General features: G+C 40.4%; 1 protein-coding gene across 2 annotated transcripts in view; it reads left to right on the forward strand.

The window, feature by feature from the left end:
- The first annotated feature begins 2,987 nt into the window (after positions 1 to 2,987).
- Positions 2,988 to 18,001, forward strand: part of ATL2 (atlastin GTPase 2) — a 52,743-nt gene continuing 37,729 nt past the window's right edge. Inside the window, exon 1 of one of the 2 annotated variants that reach the window (XM_070734671.1) lies at positions 2,988 to 3,234. In XM_070734671.1, coding sequence (XP_070590772.1) covers positions 3,165 to 3,234 — 70 coding nt within the window. In that variant the 5' untranslated portion in view covers positions 2,988 to 3,164. The remainder of the gene's footprint in view (positions 3,235 to 18,001) is intronic. The other variant, XM_070734672.1, reaches the window with a different exon arrangement.

Genomic DNA, 18,001 nt, shown 5'->3' on the forward strand with positions numbered 1-18,001 from the left:
GCCCAAATGATAGTTACCCATCACAGGGCATTTAAATGCAATAGACTACAATTCAGCCTTAGCCTGGCTCTGGGTTTTTTTCAGGGAATAATGCCTTCCGTAAGAATTTGAAAACGCACTTATGTCGTCAGGCTTGGGGTCATTAGACCCCAGCCTCTGCCCAATGAATGTATTTGATGTGATAACATGTATGTGAACGGTTAACTTTAAAATGTTTCGTTTTTAAGATAATTTTAAAATTAACTATTGTATTAATTGACTTAGAAATGTTTTATATATTGTATCTTTTTATCAAAATGTTGTAAGCAGCCCCGAGTCCAAGCAGAGGGGCGGCATATAAGTCCAATTAATAAATAATAAATAAATATCAAGCAAATTGCCAGGCGCCCCTCATATTTTTAGGACGTTTTAATCACAACTAGAGATATGAAGCAGCTAAGGGAAAAACTGATAGAGGTGCTGACACGTTTCAGAGCTCAGAATTAAAAGCTAAAACTAGCAACTGCCAAATTGAAGTAAAAGAAGTAGAATTCTTTGAGTTTCGGGTCAACAAATCCAGATTGCACCCCGCTAAGGACAAACTTAGGGCTATTAGAGAGGCTTCGGTTCCCACCAACAAGGCCCAGTTACAAGCGTTCTTTGGGCCTATTGTATTTTTAGAGTATTTTCTTGAAAAAGAAAGCTACTGTTGCAGAGCCTCTTCATAAAGTGCTTTCTAAAATGGCTCCCTGGTTTTGGGGCCCAGCGCAAAACAAAGCATTCCAAGCAGTAAAAACACCTCCTCTCAGAAGACAGTTTCCTGATACAGTTTAGTGAAACCTTGCCAGTTGTGCTGGTATGTGATGCATCAACTGTTGGGATGGGGACAGTACTAACAAACAGACTTCCAAATGACTAGCAGGGGTCCTCAAACTTGGCAACTTTAAGACTTGTGGATTTCAACTCCCAGAATTCTCCAGCCAGCATAGCTGGCTGGAGAATTCTGGGAGTTGAAGTCCACAAGTCTTAAAGTTGCCAAGTTTGAAGACCTCTGGGCTACGGGGCCGCTATTGCATATTTCTCCAGAACTCTTTCGAGTGCCAAGAGAAATTACGGCCAAATTGATCGGGAGGTGCTTGCCGCCGTAGCCTGAGTAAAGAGATTCCACGAGTGACTTTTTGGAAGACAAGTGCCTTGGCCATCATTCTTCCAAGAAACAAACCATTTTGTTATGTCCCTGCTCTGCCTTCTCTAAACTGATTCTGCCCCAGCCGTCTCTTTTCCTTTCCCTGAGCAAAGTCAAATGGGGTGATGGAAGAACAGGGTCAGTTTCCTAATCTGCCCAACCCGGTGCAAAGGACAAATACCGGTACTTTTTATTTAAATTTGTACTGGAAATTGGAACTTTTATCTTTTGATCCGTTGTCTGCATGGTCTAGAGATGAGCCTGTTGTAAGGTAGAAATGGAGTAAATTCAGTTACCAGCAGCTTTCCTGCAATTTCCTGCTCGGATAGTATCAGGAAGAACTGAATGATTACAACTTATTCCTACCTGTCCACCATTATGTGGGAGTCAAATTTATACAGTCTTCTTTAATTCCAGGAAGGCATACGAAGGGACCTCTTAGCACTTGACTCATTCAGGATATTTGAATAAAATAGAATAGAAAAGAATAGAATAATTGGCCAAGTGTGATTCGACACACAAGGAATTTGTCTTTGTTGCATATCTCTCAGTGTACATTAAAAAAAGATGCATTATCAAGAATCATGAGGTATAACACTTAATGGTTGTCAAAATATTAATGTAAATCATAAGGATACAAGCAACAAGTTAGTCATAAGTGGGAGAAGATGGGTGATAGGAACCATTATTTAATTTATTTATTTGTCAAACACATAATCAACAGTACATATAAGAATAAACTTGTTTTAAATATATGAAATGAATAAAAATAAAAGGGAATATTAGGACAGGGACAGTAGGCACGCTGGTGTGCTTATGCATGCTCCTTACAGACCTCTTAGGAATGGAGTGAGGTCAACAGAAGACAGTCTAAGGTTAAAATTTTGGGGCTTGGGGGATGAAACCACAGAGTCGGATAGTGTATTCTAGACATTGACCACTCTGTTGCTGAAATCGTATTTTCTGCAATCGTGGTTAATTTTAAGTTTATATCTATTGCGTGCTTGTATATTGTTATGGTTGAAGCTGAAGTAGTCATTGACAGGTAGGACATTGTAGCAGTTAATTTATTCCTTAGGTTTAAATCCTCTCCTTTTCTCTGAGAAAGTTCATGACTTCTAAGTGGTTTCCACCAGTGATGGGCTGCCAAAATTTTTACTGCCACACTGTGGGTGTGGCTTATTTTGTGGGTGTGGTTTGATGGTCATGTGACTCCCCAGGTAGGTGTGGCTTGCCAGCCATGTAACCAGATCAGAGTGGCTTGACAATCATGTGACTGGGGTTGGCTTAAAGGTCACGTGACTGGGTGTGAGGGGCTTACCAACCAAGATATGTTTTCAAATAGGTCTTGGGACTCTTTTTCAGTTGATTAAGTCACATTATTATTTGAATAGCCACAAAAAGGACAAATTATAGACAGCATTATTTGTTGAGGAGGCCGGTAACATTTTAAGGTTTTGTACTGAACCCACAAGGTTCAGTATGATAACAGATTAGGCCAGTAGCTCAATTTTCTTTAACTGCTATAAAAGTTCAGTTCTAGATAATGATTAAAACTATTAAAGCGTTTAGAGGTAAAAACATACTATTTAATTATATCCTATTTTTAAAGTAATTAAGGATCATAATAAGGCACTAGAGAAGGAAGGACAATAAAAAATCGATTAAGTATTCAATAAATAGTGCATAAATTTACTACCCCCACTGCGTCCCAATCCCCCCGTGGGGGCAGTAGCTCATCACTGGTTTCCCTAAGTATGACACTTCCCACGTGGCTGATTTATGGGAAGCCAACCGCTAAACTAAGAAAAAAAACCTCGGAAGTGCGAAGACGCCCGCACTAACCGCGCTCAGAAAGTAATCGTTGGAGGAGACGAAGCAGACGGCGCTAGGACCCCACCTCGCTCCCAAACGGCGTCGCGGCCGCGCTGTGCCTGTTGATAAAAGGCTCGCGGCGGCGTTTTGACGTCACGGGGAGTTAATTTTAAACCTGGACAAGATGGCGGAAGGAGACGCGGCTCGGTACGGGCAGCGAGAGGAACAGCCTCGGTTTGAACCGGACTTGACAGGTAACTCAACCGCCTGCTTCAGTCGAGGAGCGCCGGCATCCTTGTGGAAGGCGGGCGGCGGATCTGGAGCCCGGCGGCTTCTTCTCTGCAGGGGGAGGGCTTCTCTTCAACCGTTAACAGCGGAGGGCAGGGAGTCGCTTCCCTCGGAGGGGAGGGGGTGTCTCTCCGTGTGCGGGCGGCGGGTGTCGCGCCAATTGCTGAGGGAGAAGGCGGCGGTTCGCTCTCTTCCCTTCTCCCTCAGGAAGCGGCCGTTTCTCCCGCAGCGGTGGGCTAAGGAAGCGGGAGGGAGCCAGATTGAAGGCCTCGTCCCGCTCCCCGCGGGGGAGGTGGGGGTGGCCAGGTGTCTTCCCTGAGAGGGGCGTTGGTCACCGGGTGTCGCCTGTGCGAGTGGGTAGCGAGGGACGGGGAGAGCTCTGAGAGAGGAAGGCAACCAAGCCAGGCAGAGTGACCCAGTAGTCTGGCAAACGGCCGCCGTTGCTGCTGCTGCAATGAGGGGGGGAAAGACGTGAACTGTCTCTTTGGCCTATTTAGTGGCCAAGGGGAGCGCCGTGGCATATATATTACTACCGGGCTTCTCCACCGTCAGGAGGAAGAGCAACTGCATGGAATAGGCAAGCGTGGGTGCTGCGAACTTGAGAGAAAGGGGGCGGCGGAGTTTGATTCCCTCAGTGATCCACCGGGGTGGGTTTAGGCGTTGCTGAAATGGGCCTGGCTCCTTCTTTCCTTCCTTCGGGGCTAGAGCTGCTTAAAAAGTCGGAGCGGGTGCCCTTTGCAATGCCTCCACTGCTATATTATAAGTGGCGAGCATCAACTAGCGTGTGTCAAAAGGAGCGAAAGAAGGGCAGTGCCCCACGTGGTAGGGCCGAGGCTGGTCCATGATGCCTGCCCGGTTGTAGCTTTCACGAGGAGTACTTCTTGAGTACATGCTTCAAGAGCCTTAACTCAGTGTCCCTGCTGTGCTGCATTAGACCAGGAGCACCGGTGTTTAAGACTTTCAAGTCTTACCTAGACATGGGTGATTAAACGAGGGTTTTTTTTTCTTTTTTTTTTGCATGCAAAACGTATTCTCTTAGTGTGTAATTGGAATAAATTTGGTCCGGCAACTGAGTTGTGTACATAGGCTTTATGTTGTTATTTAATAGTACAGAAAGTGGTGTAAATAATCGATGTAAAAGACTAGTTAGTTCTGGTGCGTAGTGCATTATGTCATTTAATATGGCAACATAAAGTATTACTGGTAAATTATGATGCTGGACTGTTCATTGCTGAAATATTGTAGTGAGGTCTAACTGATGAAAGGGACAAGCTATTTAAAGCAAATACCCTCTGGCTGGCAACTGATAGTGGTGGTTGCAGAATTTTATAAAAGGTTTTTTTGTGAATGTATCATATACAGCTGGCATATGTGACCCAGTTTTAAATACTTCCAAGAATGTTTTTCTGAGTACTGATTGGGTGTTTTGTTGCCTTGTGTCTGTTTTTTTGCAGTTTGCTTGTGGCAATCTTTGGGTAAAATAGAAGACAGAGGCATATGGACTTTAATTAAAAGCTAGTGGCTTTATTTTTTCAACCAAAATGATCTAATTGGGAAGTTTTGCATTTGTATTCATGTGATAAATGTGTATACATATTTATTGTCAAGCCGCTAAGGAAATATGCTTGTTTAGTGCTTGTTTCATATATCTCCATAAATAAATGTGACAATTGATACTGAGTTGATAGTTGGATTTGTTAGTTAGGGAACATTTCAGTATAAATTTTGCCCTACAGTAAATTAAATTAATTGAAGTGAACTCCTGGCCAATACCATTATAAGTACTGTATTTTACTTTAAGAAAATTTGAAGTGGTATATTTAGCTTCTTCAAAACATATCTTTTTGTAGTAGTACAGTATACTATGAATGTAGTTAGTATAACTTAATGAAAAGTTGTTAAAGTTGTATTTATGGTTTTATTTTTGGAAAGACAGTATTTGTAAACCTATGTTCAGCTCACATGGGTAGGCTGTCTTGAACAAGGAACTGATACTGTTCTCCTAAATAGTGCACAGAATATATAAGAGGAGATAGCAATTCTTTTAATGTTTATGAGTTTTGGAAAACAAAGCTAGCAATTGTTTTGTTCTCTATAAAGTAAGAACATTGGTTTGGAAGTGGTATGTAGGAATTTTTAAAAAGATTTGTTTCAGTCATGAAAATCAAATTTGGAATTTTTGGCATTGCTATGCTTACAAATTAATTTTCAGCTTTTTTTAGTAGCGGCAAGAAGTGTATGAGCTGCCAACTAAATCATTTAAATTATGATAACAAATGCTACTGTGCATTGCTTCTGCCGGAAATGTTTGTGTTGTGTATCTCCACTAGCATATTGGTAATTCCATAATCTTTTGAGTGACTTTTTAATAGTGACATTTACTACTCCAAATCATTTTTTACATGTTTGGCTTTTTAGCATGGAAACATTTTTAGGTATTTTCAGAAAGCTTCTTATCCAATCCTAATAATCAATTAAATGACAGTGCTGATAAAGGTTTGTGGCATTTCTACTTCTGTGACTTAGGTTTTTTTTTGCAATTATCAGAAATTGATCAGAACAAAAAATAAAATTCAGATGTCAATAAAAGTAGGCAAGTTCATTCATTCCATCAAAACAGTCATAAAAATCATATTTTAAATAAAATAAATATTTGAAAATTAAATTATACAATTCTGTAATTGTTTTATTTAACATACATTATAACATGCAATTTAAAAGTATTTCCTTGCCTAGCCCTTATGCCAGTGAAAGCATTAATTTATTCATAAAGTGGGTTGCATAAATTTGTTTATCTTTTTAAGAATCCGTTTCAGAATTTGAGAACCTCTCTGGTTAGATTCATTAACTATAGGCAAAATACATGGTGCTGTTATCTAGATTTAAGAACATAATTTGCTGTCTTGAAATTTTATATTATGCCACTTTTTATGACCGGTATTAATATTTTGAATTGAACTAAAATTTAAAAATATCACAAATTATACAACTCATTTTTAATGAAAGTTTGAATAATTTTCTAAAGTATAGGTACTCCCCTACCTATTATCACAATTGAGTCCAAAATTTCTGTTGTTAAACAAGACAGATGTTAAATGAACTTTTTCTCATTTTACAACTCTTCTTGCTGCAGTTGTTCAATGAATCACTGCAGTCCTTAAGTTAGTAACATAGAAATTAAGTGATTCTGGCTCTCCCATTGACTTTATTTATTTATTTGATTGGTTGGTTGGTTGACTTATATGCAGTTTACAACGTATAAAAGAAAAACAATACTTTGCTTGTCAGAAGATCGCAAAAAGTACACTGCAACTGTCGTTAATGTGAACCAGTTGCCAAGCATTCAAATTTTGATCATGTGATTATAGAGATGTTACAAAGGTCTTAAGTGTGAAAAATTGTCATAAGTCACTTTTTTACTGTCATTGTAACTTCAGTCACTAAATGAACTGTTGCATATTGAAACCTACCTGACTCCAGCCATAATTTCTGAATACAATAAATCGGTTAAATTTGCTGTTGGCCAAACTCATTTATATTTTATAAGGATTAAGTATGTTTGCTACCAGCTATTGTCCTAAGATATGAAGATAGATGAACCTAAAAGATCTGATGCCTTTATTGATTCCTAATTAAAACCAACACAGACTTATGCAGTGTGGCCTCTACTGATCAAGCAGTTAAAAATAAAACAGTTGATGATGAAAGCTAAGAGGTCCAGCAGAGCTAACTAATAATTCATTCTTTCAAGTTCCAATAATAATAACAATAACAACAACAAAACAACAACAACAGAGTTGGAAGTGATGTTGGAGGAGGTCTTCTAGTCCAGTGTTTCCCAACCTTTTTTGAGCCGCGGCACATTATTCATATTTTCAAAATCCTGGGGCATATTGAATGGGGCGGGGCGGGGGGGGGCAAAGAAAAGTTTGGACAAAAAAAATCTCTCCCTCCCTTTCGCTCTATTTCTCCCTCCCTCATTCTCTTCCTTCCCTTCTTTCTCTCTCTCCATCCCTCTTTCTTTCTTTCTTCCTCTCTTTTTTGCAGTCTCTCTCCCTCCTTCCCTCCCTCTATGTCTTTCTCTCTCCCTTGCTCTCTCTCTCTCTCTTGCTCTCTCTCTTGCTTTTTTCTCTCTCTCTCACTCTCTTCCTTCCTCTCTCATCTCTCTTTCTTTCTTTCTCTTTATCTCTCCCCCTCTTTCTCTTTCTCTATCTCTCCCCCTCTTGCGCCTCTCTCTTTTTCTCACTTTCCCTCTCTTGTTTTCTTTCTCTCTCTCTTGCTTTCTCTCTCTTTCTCTCGTTTTCTTTCTCTCGTTCTCTCTCTTGCTATCTCTTTCTCTCCCCCCTTTCTCTCTCTCACTTTCTCTTGTTTTCTCTCTCACACTTTCTCTCTCTCATTCTCTCTCTCTTGCTATCTCTTTCTCTACCCCCTCTTTGTCTCTCTCTCTCTATCTTTCTCACTTTCTATCTTGCTCTGTCGCTCTCACTCTCTCGTTCTCAGGAGGCTAGCGAAAGTGATTTTTCCAAGGGTGCACCCGAAGCCGCGGCCGCCCCCCACGTGCCTCTACCCCCCTCTCGCCCCTGGCTACTCGTCGCTGCCTTCGCCGAAAGTGCTTTTGTCCTGGGCTCTCAGCGAGGGGGCTGCAGGAGAGGCGGCGAAGGCGATCTCTCTCGTTCTCCGGAGGCTGGCGAAAGTGATTTTCAATGTCGGGGGCGCGGGCCGGTGTGCACTCTCCCCCTCCCCCTGCCACATTCAAAGTAAGCCGGCAGGGGGATGGGGAGAGAGAGCGCGCGCCGGCCCGCGCGCCCAACATTGAAAATCACTTTTGCCAGCCTCCGGAGAACGAGAGAGATCGCCTTCGCCGCCTCTCCTGCATCCCCCTCGCTGAGAGCCTGAGACAAAAGCGCTTTTGGCGAAGGCAGCGGCGAGTAGCCAGTGGCGCGAGGGGGCGGCCGCGGCTTCGGGTGCGCCCTTGGAAAAGGGTGTGCGGGGGTGTGTTTTGGGGTGCGCTGGCACAGGCGTGCGTGGCCCGGCACCCTCCTGCTCCCACAGCCAGTGCCCTCCCTCCGGGCCCCAAAGGACATTGGTTGCCGCCCCCACCAGGGAAGCTCCAGCTGGGCGGGGCGCTGCTGGTGCCTCCGCCCTGGAGCTCTTGCCACCGCCATCCCCCGGCTACTACCTGGTGCCGCTGCTGATGGCGCCCTCCTCCTCTTGCTGCCGGTGCGAAGAATGAAGCTCTCCTTTTTTCCCGCCTTCCTTCTTTGGGGCCCAGCAGGAGAGCGCCGGCAACAGCGGCATCGGGCAGTAGCCGCACTGGCAGCGCCCCGCCCAGCTGGAGCTGCCCTAGGAATTTCGCGGCACACCTGGCCATGTCTCGCGGCACACTAGTGTGCCGCGGCACACTGGTTGGGAAACGCTGTTCTAGTCCAACCTCCTGCTTAGGCTAGACTATTTCAGACAAATGGTTATCCAACTTAAAAACTTCCAGTGTTGGAGCATTCACAACTTCTGCAGGCAAGCTGTTCCATTGGTTAATTGTCCAAACTGTCAGGAAATTTCTCCTTAGTTCTAAGTTACTTCTCTCCTTATTTAGTTTGCACCCATTGCTTCTTGTTCTACCCTCAGGTGCTTTGGAGAATAGGTTGACTCCCTCTTCATTGTGGCAACCCCTGAGATATTGGAACACTGCTACCATGTCTCTCATGGTCCTTCTTGTCACTAAACTAGACATACCCAGTTCCAGAACCATTCTTCATGTGTTTTAGCCTCCAGTCCCTTAATAATCATTGTTGCTCTAATAAGTTATCCTCCTAGTGAGAGAGAATAGCCTATATATTTACCACATGTTTAATGCATTTACTTACATAATTTGCCCTAAATAGTAAATCCTTTTACTGTAGTACTATATTTTGAGAATTAATGTCCTTTTTTCTCTCTCGCAGAGGCTAGGCTTTAAAGAAAAGACAGATATGGTTTACTGGAAGTCCTGCTCCCTTCTATAAAGGTTTTGAAATTAGTCCAAAGATCATATGAAAGTAGCTCAAGGGCTGCATGTAGCTTAAGGCTGCAAGTCATCAGTCTCTGTGTTATGTAAAAAGAAATAATTATTTCTTAGCCTGTCACATATTGTAAGCAGCTATAGAAAACCTGCTTATTAGTAAATACATTATTATTATGCTTCAGAGGCTAGGAACTTGTATCTTTTTTTTTTAAAGGAATAAGTTAATATTAGTTTATAAAACACTACTAGAGGAAATTAGGGCATATGAAGGGCATGGAAAGGAGAAGAACAATATCCAGGGAAAAGAAAACTGGAATAAAGTTAAATAAAATAAAACAATATCCATCTAGAAGTATTTTTATACTAATGTCTATAATACAGTGGTATGGAAGAACTCTACAGGTTTACATTTTAATTTTCAAAAGTATTAGAATTTACTAATGTAAAGCAAGCATATGCTTTACATTAGTCCATCCTTCATTGTTATTTCTAAAACCTTCGTCTAAATAGAGTACTGTACTTATATAGGGCCTGCTATTCTACATGAAGACAGCCAATTGAACCTTGCACATAAATTGGGCAGTTGGCTTTTGATCTTGGTTTGTGAAATTTTTAATGTTAGCTGCAAGTCCTAAATCAAGGGTGGCCAAAGGGGTGCTTGTTCCTAGTTCCCAGGTTTGTTTTTTGCTCAGAAGATGTATCTAAATAACATTTAAGAAATATTTTTCCATCTCAATAAATATATATGCAATTATATACAGTAACTATTATAACAAATGAAGTACAGGTAGATATGACCACAATTGAGTCCAAGATTTCTGTGGCTAAGTAACACATTTGTTAAGTACATTTTGCTCCATTTTACTACTTTTCTTGCTGTTGTTAAGTGAATCACTACAGTTGTTAAGTTAGTAAAAAGGTTGTTAAGTGAAACTGCCTTCCCCCTTGACTTTGCTTGTTGGAAGATCATAAAAAGGGTTACATGACCCCAGCACACTGTAACCATCATAAATACATGCCAGTTGCCAAGTGCCAAAATTTTGATTATGTGACCAAAGGGATTCTGCAATGGCCATAATAATGAAAAGCAATCATCAGTCACTTTTTTCAATGTCATTATAATTTAAAATTGTCATTAAATGAACTGTTCTAAGTCGAGAACTACTTGTACTTGCAACTATACAATTACGGTACATTATCAAGAAGTATAATCCAAATAAGTCTTTATACCAAAGAATTCAGATACTTATTCAAAAGCTGGGAAAAACCTAATTGGAAAAACAAAAATTGTAACCAAACCACTTGCAACTGATGTAGTCTTAACATGTACATGCTTTGGGAGTGCATCTTGCCGGCTTGTTACACCTTTATGAATAAATACATATGATTTTCAGTTTTAAATGCTGTGATATCCATCCTAGACTTACAACTGTGATGGAGCCTGCCCATCATGGTTGTAAGCTATAAAATGACTAACTCAATTTTAAGGCCTTTTGGCGGCAGTCATTAAGTGGATCACCATGTTCACAAGTTAGTCTGCAATCATTAAACAAACCAGTAGTTTGTTATAGATGTGGTTTGGCTGAGAAGCATAAGTCTTGGTTTTTGGCAACATTGCCATAAAATGTGTTCGCATGACTGCTGTGAGTAAAGTCCTGAAAATTAATGAGGTAAAGAATAAGATTGTAGGAATGTGTCCGCTGGATAAGTTTGCCTTCTTTAGATTGTTTCTTACCCCTTTTTTTATCTTCATAAAAACATATGTAATCAAAATTAAATATCCATGATTAATCATTTAATTTCCCATGGAATATATGTAAACATATATAATTATTTTGTAAAAATAATTTTTCTCACCGTATATGTGATTAAAGGCATTGATTTCATTTAAGCAGCAAATGGTGAACTAATATGCTTATGTTCAGATAATTGTATATTAGCCTAATTCTTTGAAACAAGCTTATGGTACTCTTAAAAGGATTTGTATCTATTCTGCTGTTCCTTGATCTGTCTGAATTTAATCCTTGATTCTTAAGTAACAGCTATAGCCAGGTGTGTCTTGGCTTCATTTAGACTGGTGTGTCAGGGACTATAGATTAGTTTACGAATGCATATATCTTAGTTCAATCGCATTTTTGATTGTACATGGACTAATGCCATGTGATATTTGTTAGTTATATTTGGAGATGTGCTATGTGATCTTCAAAAGCTTCAGTTGGCTGGGTTGAATTTCAACTTGTTTCTGGTTCCAGTTCAAAACTATGGCAATGACTTTTAAAATATTTTCTATTTTAGGTCCGAGAAAAACTCAGCATTTAAAAGAATACCCCTAGTTTCAAAGAGACCTGAATAGGATCTTTACAAAAATTTGACAAAAATTTCCTTGAAGGAGAAACTTAACTTTCTCACTTAATGGTTTTATACTGCACAGTATGTTTTGTAAGAAAAGTAAAATCTCTTGGATCAGGTGGAATTCAACTTTGTGGGAAATACAGGTAGTCATGGACTTAACAGTTCATTTAGTGACTTTTTGAAGTTACAGCGGCAATGAAAAAAGTGACTTACGACCATTTTTCACATTTACGACCGTTGCAACATTCCCGTGATCATGTGAATAAAATTCAGATGCTTGGCAACTGACTCATATTTATGATGATTGCAGGTTGCAGGGTCAGGTGGTCACCTTTTGTGGCCTTCTGACAGACAAAGGCAATAGGGAAGTCAGATTTACTTAACTGTATTACCAACTTAACTACTGTACTGATTCACTTAACAACTGTGGCAAGAAAAGTCATAAAATGGAGCAAAATTCAGTTAATAAATGTCTCAACATAAATTTTAGGCTCAATTAGGGTCATAAGTCGAGGACTACCTCTATGTATTTTCTATGTATTTTCATTATTTTATTCTGTTGTATTTCTGTTAGATTTGTTTGAAAATCTGTTTCCAACTTTTGTATTGATTCAGTTGCACTTTTGGAGTACTTATTCCAGTTCCGGGTACTTCATTGGGACAGCTGGGGTACCACTGAAAGGGGTCTAAAAAGCTAGGCTTGTGAAAAACTACTATAGCAATTGGCAACTTCTAGCCTACAAAGGAGAACATTGAGAGAAATATTATAGCAGTTTTCAAATAACTAAAAGGCTGTGACATATAAGAAGGGGCAAGAGAGGGCAGGCAACAGAATGGAAATTAAAAGAAGCTTCCTGTGTGTAGCAGCTTTGCATTATGCTGGTGGAGTATTCCTGAGTCACAACATTATAACATGCAATTTAAAAGTATTTCCTTGCCTAGCCCTTATGCCAGTGAAAGCATTAATTTATTCATAAAGTGGGTTGCATAAATTTGTTTATCTTTTTAAGAATCCGTTTCAGAATTTGAGAACCTCTCTGGTTAGATTCATTAACTATAGGCAAAATACATGGTGCTGTTATCTAGATTTAAGAACATAATTTGCTGTCTTGAAATTTTATATTATGCCACTTTTTATGACCGGTATTAATATTTTGAATTGAACTAAAATTTAAAAATATCACAAATTATACAACTCATTTTTAATGAAAGTTTGAATAATTTTCTAAAGTATAGGTACTCCCCTACCTATTATCACAATTGAGTCCAAAATTTCTGTTGTTAAACAAGACAGATGTTAAATGAACTTTTTCTCATTTTACAACTCTTCTTGCTGCAGTTGTTCAATGAATCACTGCAGTCCTTAAGTTAGTAACATAGAAATTAAGTGATTCTGGCTCTCCCATTGACTTTATTTATTTATTTGATTGGTTGGTTGGTTGACTTATATGCAGTTTACAACGTATAAAAGAAAAACAATACTTTGCTTGTCAGAAGATCGCAAAAAGTACACTGCAACTGTCGTTAATGTGAACCAGTTGCCAAGCATTCAAATTTTGATCATGTGATTATAGAGATGTTACAAAGGTCTTAAGTGTGAAAAATTGTCATAAGTCACTTTTTTACTGTCATTGTAACTTCAGTCACTAAATGAACTGTTGCATATTGAAACCTACCTGACTCCAGCCATAATTTCTGAATACAATAAATCGGTTAAATTTGCTGTTGGCCAAACTCATTTATATTTTATAAGGATTAAGTATGTTTGCTACCAGCTATTGTCCTAAGATATGAAGATAGATGAACCTAAAAGATCTGATGCCTTTATTGATTCCTAATTAAAACCAACACAGACTTATGCAGTGTGGCCTCTACTGATCAAGCAGTTAAAAATAAAACAGTTGATGATGAAAGCTAAGAGGTCCAGCAGAGCTAACTAATAATTCATTCTTTCAAGTTCCAATAATAATAACAATAACAACAACAAAACAACAACAACAGAGTTGGAAGTGATGTTGGAGGAGGTCTTCTAGTCCAGTGTTTCCCAACCTTTTTTGAGCCGCGGCACATTATTCATATTTTCAAAATCCTGGGGCATATTGAATGGGGCGGGGCGGGGGGGGGCAAAGAAAAGTTTGGACAAAAAAAATCTCTCCCTCCCTTTCGCTCTATTTCTCCCTCCCTCATTCTCTTCCTTCCCTTCTTTCTCTCTCTCCATCCCTCTTTCTTTCTTTCTTCCTCTCTTTTTTGCAGTCTCTCTCCCTCCTTCCCTCCCTCTATGTCTTTCTCTCTCCCTTGCTCTCTCTCTCTCTCTTGCTCTCTCTCTTGCTTTTTTCTCTCTCTCTCACTCTCTTCCTTCCTCTCTCATCTCTCTTTCTTTCTTTCTCTTTATCTCTCCCCCTCTTTCTCTTTCTCTATCTCTCCCCCTCTTGCGCCTCTCTCTTTTTCTCACTTTCCCTCTCTTGTTTTCTTTCTCTCTCTCTTGCTTTCTCTCTCTTTCTCTCGTTTTCTTTCTCTCGTTCTCTCTCTTGCTATCTCTTTCTCTCCCCCCTTTCTCTCTCTCACTTTCTCTTGTTTTCTCTCTCACACTTTCTCTCTCTCATTCTCTCTCTCTTGCTATCTCTTTCTCTACCCCCTCTTTGTCTCTCTCTCTCTATCTTTCTCACTTTCTATCTTGCTCTGTCGCTCTCACTCTCTCGTTCTCAGGAGGCTAGCGAAAGTGATTTTTCCAAGGGTGCACCCGAAGCCGCGGCCGCCCCCCACGTGCCTCTACCCCCCTCTCGCCCCTGGCTACTCGTCGCTGCCTTCGCCGAAAGTGCTTTTGTCCTGGGCTCTCAGCGAGGGGGCTGCAGGAGAGGCGGCGAAGGCGATCTCTCTCGTTCTCCGGAGGCTGGCGAAAGTGATTTTCAATGTCGGGGGCGCGGGCCGGTGTGCACTCTCCCCCTCCCCCTGCCACATTCAAAGTAAGCCGGCAGGGGGATGGGGAGAGAGAGCGCGCGCCGGCCCGCGCGCCCAACATTGAAAATCACTTTTGCCAGCCTCCGGAGAACGAGAGAGATCGCCTTCGCCGCCTCTCCTGCATCCCCCTCGCTGAGAGCCTGAGACAAAAGCGCTTTTGGCGAAGGCAGCGGCGAGTAGCCAGTGGCGCGAGGGGGCGGCCGCGGCTTCGGGTGCGCCCTTGGAAAAGGGTGTGCGGGGGTGTGTTTTGGGGTGCGCTGGCACAGGCGTGCGTGGCCCGGCACCCTCCTGCTCCCACAGCCAGTGCCCTCCCTCCGGGCCCCAAAGGACATTGGTTGCCGCCCCCACCAGGGAAGCTCCAGCTGGGCGGGGCGCTGCTGGTGCCTCCGCCCTGGAGCTCTTGCCACCGCCATCCCCCGGCTACTACCTGGTGCCGCTGCTGATGGCGCCCTCCTCCTCTTGCTGCCGGTGCGAAGAATGAAGCTCTCCTTTTTTCCCGCCTTCCTTCTTTGGGGCCCAGCAGGAGAGCGCCGGCAACAGCGGCATCGGGCAGTAGCCGCACTGGCAGCGCCCCGCCCAGCTGGAGCTGCCCTAGGAATTTCGCGGCACACCTGGCCATGTCTCGCGGCACACTAGTGTGCCGCGGCACACTGGTTGGGAAACGCTGTTCTAGTCCAACCTCCTGCTTAGGCTAGACTATTTCAGACAAATGGTTATCCAACTTAAAAACTTCCAGTGTTGGAGCATTCACAACTTCTGCAGGCAAGCTGTTCCATTGGTTAATTGTCCAAACTGTCAGGAAATTTCTCCTTAGTTCTAAGTTACTTCTCTCCTTATTTAGTTTGCACCCATTGCTTCTTGTTCTACCCTCAGGTGCTTTGGAGAATAGGTTGACTCCCTCTTCATTGTGGCAACCCCTGAGATATTGGAACACTGCTACCATGTCTCTCATGGTCCTTCTTGTCACTAAACTAGACATACCCAGTTCCAGAACCATTCTTCATGTGTTTTAGCCTCCAGTCCCTTAATAATCATTGTTGCTCTAATAAGTTATCCTCCTAGTGAGAGAGAATAGCCTATATATTTACCACATGTTTAATGCATTTACTTACATAATTTGCCCTAAATAGTAAATCCTTTTACTGTAGTACTATATTTTGAGAATTAATGTCCTTTTTTCTCTCTCGCAGAGGCTAGGCTTTAAAGAAAAGACAGATATGGTTTACTGGAAGTCCTGCTCCCTTCTATAAAGGTTTTGAAATTAGTCCAAAGATCATATGAAAGTAGCTCAAGGGCTGCATGTAGCTTAAGGCTGCAAGTCATCAGTCTCTGTGTTATGTAAAAAGAAATAATTATTTCTTAGCCTGTCACATATTGTAAGCAGCTATAGAAAACCTGCTTATTAGTAAATACATTATTATTATGCTTCAGAGGCTAGGAACTTGTATCTTTTTTTTTTAAAGGAATAAGTTAATATTAGTTTATAAAACACTACTAGAGGAAATTAGGGCATATGAAGGGCATGGAAAGGAGAAGAACAATATCCAGGGAAAAGAAAACTGGAATAAAGTTAAATAAAATAAAACAATATCCATCTAGAAGTATTTTTATACTAATGTCTATAATACAGTGGTATGGAAGAACTCTACAGGTTTACATTTTAATTTTCAAAAGTATTAGAATTTACTAATGTAAAGCAAGCATATGCTTTACATTAGTCCATCCTTCATTGTTATTTCTAAAACCTTCGTCTAAATAGAGTACTGTACTTATATAGGGCCTGCTATTCTACATGAAGACAGCCAATTGAACCTTGCACATAAATTGGGCAGTTGGCTTTTGATCTTGGTTTGTGAAATTTTTAATGTTAGCTGCAAGTCCTAAATCAAGGGTGGCCAAAGGGGTGCTTGTTCCTAGTTCCCAGGTTTGTTTTTTGCTCAGAAGATGTATCTAAATAACATTTAAGAAATATTTTTCCATCTCAATAAATATATATGCAATTATATACAGTAACTATTATAACAAATGAAGTACAGGTAGATATGACCACAATTGAGTCCAAGATTTCTGTGGCTAAGTAACACATTTGTTAAGTACATTTTGCTCCATTTTACTACTTTTCTTGCTGTTGTTAAGTGAATCACTACAGTTGTTAAGTTAGTAAAAAGGTTGTTAAGTGAAACTGCCTTCCCCCTTGACTTTGCTTGTTGGAAGATCATAAAAAGGGTTACATGACCCCAGCACACTGTAACCATCATAAATACATGCCAGTTGCCAAGTGCCAAAATTTTGATTATGTGACCAAAGGGATTCTGCAATGGCCATAATAATGAAAAGCAATCATCAGTCACTTTTTTCAATGTCATTATAATTTAAAATTGTCATTAAATGAACTGTTCTAAGTCGAGAACTACTTGTACTTGCAACTATACAATTACGGTACATTATCAAGAAGTATAATCCAAATAAGTCTTTATACCAAAGAATTCAGATACTTATTCAAAAGCTGGGAAAAACCTAATTGGAAAAACAAAAATTGTAACCAAACCACTTGCAACTGATGTAGTCTTAACATGTACATGCTTTGGGAGTGCATCTTGCCGGCTTGTTACACCTTTATGAATAAATACATATGATTTTCAGTTTTAAATGCTGTGATATCCATCCTAGACTTACAACTGTGATGGAGCCTGCCCATCATGGTTGTAAGCTATAAAATGACTAACTCAATTTTAAGGCCTTTTGGCGGCAGTCATTAAGTGGATCACCATGTTCACAAGTTAGTCTGCAATCATTAAACAAACCAGTAGTTTGTTATAGATGTGGTTTGGCTGAGAAGCATAAGTCTTGGTTTTTGGCAACATTGCCATAAAATGTGTTCGCATGACTGCTGTGAGTAAAGTCCTGAAAATTAATGAGGTAAAGAATAAGATTGTAGGAATGTGTCCGCTGGATAAGTTTGCCTTCTTTAGATTGTTTCTTACCCCTTTTTTTATCTTCATAAAAACATATGTAATCAAAATTAAATATCCATGATTAATCATTTAATTTCCCATGGAATATATGTAAACATATATAATTATTTTGTAAAAATAATTTTTCTCACCGTATATGTGATTAAAGGCATTGATTTCATTTAAGCAGCAAATGGTGAACTAATATGCTTATGTTCAGATAATTGTATATTAGCCTAATTCTTTGAAACAAGCTTATGGTACTCTTAAAAGGATTTGTATCTATTCTGCTGTTCCTTGATCTGTCTGAATTTAATCCTTGATTCTTAAGTAACAGCTATAGCCAGGTGTGTCTTGGCTTCATTTAGACTGGTGTGTCAGGGACTATAGATTAGTTTACGAATGCATATATCTTAGTTCAATCGCATTTTTGATTGTACATGGACTAATGCCATGTGATATTTGTTA

This window comes from Erythrolamprus reginae, chromosome 1, assembly GCF_031021105.1.
Source record: "Erythrolamprus reginae isolate rEryReg1 chromosome 1, rEryReg1.hap1, whole genome shotgun sequence".
NCBI classification, from domain to species: Eukaryota; Metazoa; Chordata; class Lepidosauria; order Squamata; family Dipsadidae; genus Erythrolamprus; species Erythrolamprus reginae.